Source organism: Zea mays, chromosome 4 (genome assembly GCF_902167145.1).
Source record: "Zea mays cultivar B73 chromosome 4, Zm-B73-REFERENCE-NAM-5.0, whole genome shotgun sequence".
In the NCBI taxonomy this organism is placed as follows: Eukaryota; Viridiplantae; Streptophyta; class Magnoliopsida; order Poales; family Poaceae; genus Zea; species Zea mays.
The window spans coordinates 77,993,626-77,998,229 of record NC_050099.1 but is presented as its reverse complement, the minus strand read 5'-3'; the positions used below and the strand labels follow the sequence as shown (position 1 = coordinate 77,998,229).

Sequence of the window (4,604 nt, the reverse complement as noted above, 5' to 3'; positions counted from 1 at the left end):
CGCTCTTCATTCCACACCATTCAAGATGGTATATGATTGCAATCCACTAGCACTGCTCTCCTACAACTAAGGGTAGTTCAAGGTGGCCGTTGTTGACCGACCATGATGATTTTTTGCTCCAAATTTGTGACAGATTGTTGTGTGCTCAAAAGATCATGAAAGACAATTATGACACCCATCATTGTGTAACGGAGTTCTAGGCACACAAATGGGTCTAGTTGTGCCTTCATCACCAACTTGCAACATCACTGATTTATAAAGCTTAAGGAAAGTTGGTTCTCAAGTACTATGGGCCCTTCCAAGTGCTTGAGCACATTAGCCCTGTCGTCTACTTGCTCTGCCACCATGTGCTCGTATCAATAATGTCTTCCATATGGTGTTCCTCAAGAAATTTTAGGGACAACCGCCAACAGCGAGAGCACCTCTACCTCCCCATTAAACACGGGCAAGTATTGCCTCAGCTGAGAAAGATACTACATTCCCGCCTCAACCATGAGTCTGGGAGGTATTGGTCAGTTGGATGCATAGTTTTCAAGGCGTCACTTAGGAGGTAAGGCGCTTCGGCGAGATAAGGCGTCCTTGTCGTCTTGCTTTGGTACTTAAAACGAGAGCGAGAGAGAGAGAGAGATAGAGAGAGAGGTTGTAGCACGGCAGCTGGCAGTGGCACGACGGCACAGGAGAGGGAGAAGTGGGGAGAGAGGGAGAGAGCTGAGAGAGAGGGGGCGTTCGGAGGGAGGGAGTCAGCTGTAAGAGAGGGATGTGACTAGGGAGAGGGACAGTGCTAGAAGACAGGGAGTGGGTTTAATCTAATTTTAATTGGCAAACTGGAGTAATCTTTCTCTTTTCTTTATCTTTTTTTCTCTTCTTTATTAATATTTATGTCCTAAATACTTTATCAAATATCAATATTTTTCCTTTTATTAAATATAATTAATTTCTTTATTAATATTTATGTCCTAAATACTTTATTAAATATCAATATTTTTTCTTTTATTAAATATAATTAAGGCGTCGCCTCGCTTACGCTTTATCGTTTAAAAGGTAAAAAAGGATCAATCATCTTATCTCGTTTTACGACCTTAAAACTGTGGTTGGATGGGCCAATGCCTTAAACCTGTGGTTGGATGGGCCAATCTGTTGTTGACTCTACATGGAGCAACTCAATGAGTTCAAGGACGCTTTCCCTTCATTTTAGCTTGAGGATGGGTTGTTTCACAATGGGGGGAAGTGTTACTCTTTTATTGGGAGGACCTATTAACAATGGCCCAAGTCAGAAACGTAGCCCTTGCTGCACCAGGAGAACCTTCAAGTACCAGTAAAATAAAGATACAGACATACATCCTTAGAGACATATGAAATTAAATTGGAACTAGTACAAAAGTGTTTTCCTGGCGAAAGGAAAACCAGTAAACTTAAAGTAGCATCAGTTTTAACACCTGACACTTTTCGTCTATTCAGTTTCAACTAAAATAGTAGCAGTGCTTTCATCAACAATAAACTAAATTACAGTGGGAAGTCAGACATTGACAATAGTGACAAGCTTTTAGCAAGTTGCCTTTTCGTTGCACTCTGTTCAGTTTTATATCTATACTCAGTTCAAACATGATACCAACTAGTAGTCAATCTGATAAGTGTTCCACACTTCATCAGTAAGGGAAAATACTATTTTGTTGAATTATAGAAATTAGCAAACAAAGATAGTGCTGATAAATAGACAAAATCATGAAGCACGGTGAATTCCATATGATACAGCAAATTGGAGAACCACACTGAGTTAAGAAAAAAATTGATCAACTATACTATTATGCCCTTCATGTGCAACAATAAACATTTCAAAACAATGCCCTCTATCGTCCTTGCAACCTGGGAGGTAATGAAGGTTGAAGGAGCATGGCACTGGCACCCAAGTTTTTGAAAATACAGTAATAAAAAAATTGGACCCATCCCCACTACCCTAGGGCAGATTAAAGAAGAAACTGATGACATGGTTCTTGGCAGTGGCAAAAGGTTCAATACGAATTATACCAAACATTTAGCCGCTACCATCTTTATACCCGCATACCCCCATTTATGTTTCATGTCTGTACAATTGAACTCTAAATCTGAAATTTTGTTTTTGATATTAACATAACTGGCAACCTTCCAGCCTTTTCATTTCAAGGCAATCCAATCAAATTGGACTTGCTATTATCCTATCTAGCTCATGGTTACTTCTCTTCGTGTCATCAAAGGCTATTCCTTTCTCTGACATTTCTTTTTTCAGAGATGCTACCTTTGAATCATTTTCACATCTCACATAGGCATCAACCATGATGCCATATATGCTACTGCTCGGTTCAACATTCTTGTGCAACATTTGCTGATATAGGCATTCCATATCATGAACTCTCCCTGCACTAGCCAATGCACTAACAAGTGTATGGCACGTTCTCAGTGTAGGTCTGATGCCATACTTGTTCATTTCTTGGAGAAGCTCCAATGCTTTATCAGTATCGCCCTTGTTGCAGCATGCTGATATTATAGTATTGTAGCTGACAACGTCAGGTCTCAGCCCTTGATTTCTTAAGGTGTAAATCAACTCTTCCGCTTCATCTATTTGTGAACTTCTGCAAAGACCTTTTAGCAGCAAATTATAGGTAACTATACTTGCGGATACTCCACTATTTTTCATCTTCTCCACCAGAAGGAGAGCCTGCTCAGTGTCACCTGACTCTATATAAGCATCAATGATTGAGTTGTACACCTGTGCATTTGGTGCAACGTCTTTGTATATCATATCATCCAAGATAGCTACAGCTTCTGGGATTTTTCCGTTCTTGCAAAAAGCCTTGACAACCGAACCAAAGGAGATAACATCTGACTTTATCCCCTTCTGTTGCATATCAGACAGAACAGTGAAACACTTTTCGAGTTGCCCTGCTGTCCCATAAGCATCAATCAGTGTATTGAAAGTTTCCACACTCGGATCCACTCCGCTCTTCTCCATCTCCATCACCAAATCCTCTGCTTTGGTGACCATTTCCAACTTACACAAACCATTTATGAGTGCATTGTAGGTGATGTGATCTGGCCTAATATGGCGTGATTTCATTTGCTCAAAGATGCAGAAGGCTCCTCGAAGGTCACGAACCTGACAATAGCCATTTATTAGTGTGTTGTAGATCACTGTTGTTGGGACCAGTCCTGTGTGCACCAACATCTCGAACACCTGTTTTGCCTTTGCGACCTTCCCATCCTTGCATAGACCATTCAGCAAGATACTGCAAGTGTATGCTCCAAGCATGACACCCTTCTTCAAAGACTCCGCAAACAAAGAAAGCATGGTCTGTGACTCTCCTGTTCTTGTGAGACCATCAAACAATATGCTATATGTGAAACCATCTGGCAACATGCTATGTGATGCCATCTCATCCATCAAGGCTCTCGTCTCATCCATCCTGCCAGTGCGGCACAGCCCTGATAGCAGCACATTGTAAGTGACAACATTTGGCTTAGGGCCATCATGTAGCATTTGATCCCGCAGTCTGAAACCAGCCTCCAGGTCCCCACCCTTGACATGCCCATCAATCATCGTGTTGTAGGTGATCCGGTTAGGCGCGACTCCCATGTCCACCATTTCATCGAACACCTTGAGGGCGTCGCTGCCCTTCCCGGACCTCCAAAGCCCTGCGATGACCACGTTGTACGAGAACGCGTCGGGAGGTGGGGCGCCTTCGCTACGGCCCATCCGCCGCAGCATGGCGAGTGCCACATCGAGGTCGCCCGCGGCAACGCAGGCCTGGACAACCTTGTTCCACGCGAAGGTGTCCGGGCGCGCCCCGGCCGCCACGAGGAGGCCGAACGCGGCGCGCACATCAGCGTGGCGACCTACGAATAGGAGAGACTCGAGAAGGAGATTGCAGGACGATAGGGACGGCAGCGGCGAGCACACCTCGCCGGCGCAGGCGCCGTCGCCCGCGCTGGCGAGGAGGGAGAGCAGGCGGAGCGCGCCGTCAGGTTGGCAGAGACGCGCGGAGGCGACAACGAGGGCGGAGGCCGCGTCGCAGAGGAAGGAATGGGGGCGCGCCCGCGGGCCGTCCTTGGTGTCGGCTGTGGCGGCAAGAGCTTGGTAGAGGTCGGGGACGTTGGTAGCGGGGGGATGGGAGGAGAGGAGGGATTTGGCAAGGTCGACCGCGCGGTGGAAGCGGCCGGCGTCGAGGAGGGAGGCGAGTTCACTGAGGGAGGCAGTAGAGGTGGAGGAGAGGTGACGGCGGCATGGGAGAAGGCGAGACATTTGCGAGCTACCTCTAATACTGTACTGCTGTGCCCATAGTTGGTCTTGCGGGAAAATTGGACCACCAACCTCTAAGACCAACTCCAGCAGACTCCCTCTCCGTATCCCTAAAACGCGCGGCCAACAGATTCTCTCTCCTCTCCGTATCCGTCTCCGTTTCCAGCAACACTCCGCATCCCACTCCGCATGCAGTCTATGACACCCGGGGCCCGCCAGCAGGCGCGCGCGCACGCAGAGAGCTGCGGAGAGGAGAGAGAAAGCGTGGAAATGGGGAGTCAGGGTACAGGTCGTGCGTTTTACGGAGCCGGATGCGGAGCCTGCTGGACTGATG

General features: G+C 46.7%; 1 protein-coding gene across 1 annotated transcript; it reads right to left on the bottom strand.

Moving 5' to 3' along the window:
• Positions 1–1,774: 1,774 nt before the first annotated feature.
• On the bottom strand, positions 1,775–4,303 carry LOC103653419 (pentatricopeptide repeat-containing protein At5g12100, mitochondrial). The gene has a single exon (XM_008680330.3). It carries the CDS (start codon positions 4,271–4,273, stop codon positions 2,171–2,173), a length of 2,103 nt encoding a protein of 700 aa, XP_008678552.1. The 5' UTR covers positions 4,274–4,303; the 3' UTR covers positions 1,775–2,170.
• Between the last annotated feature and the right edge of the window lie 301 nt (positions 4,304–4,604).

Excerpts from the sequence above, each read along its gene's own strand:
- LOC103653419 (XM_008680330.3), bottom strand. The coding sequence starts at position 4,273 with ATGTCTCGCCTTCTCCCATGCCGCCGTCACCTCTCCTCCACCTCTACT.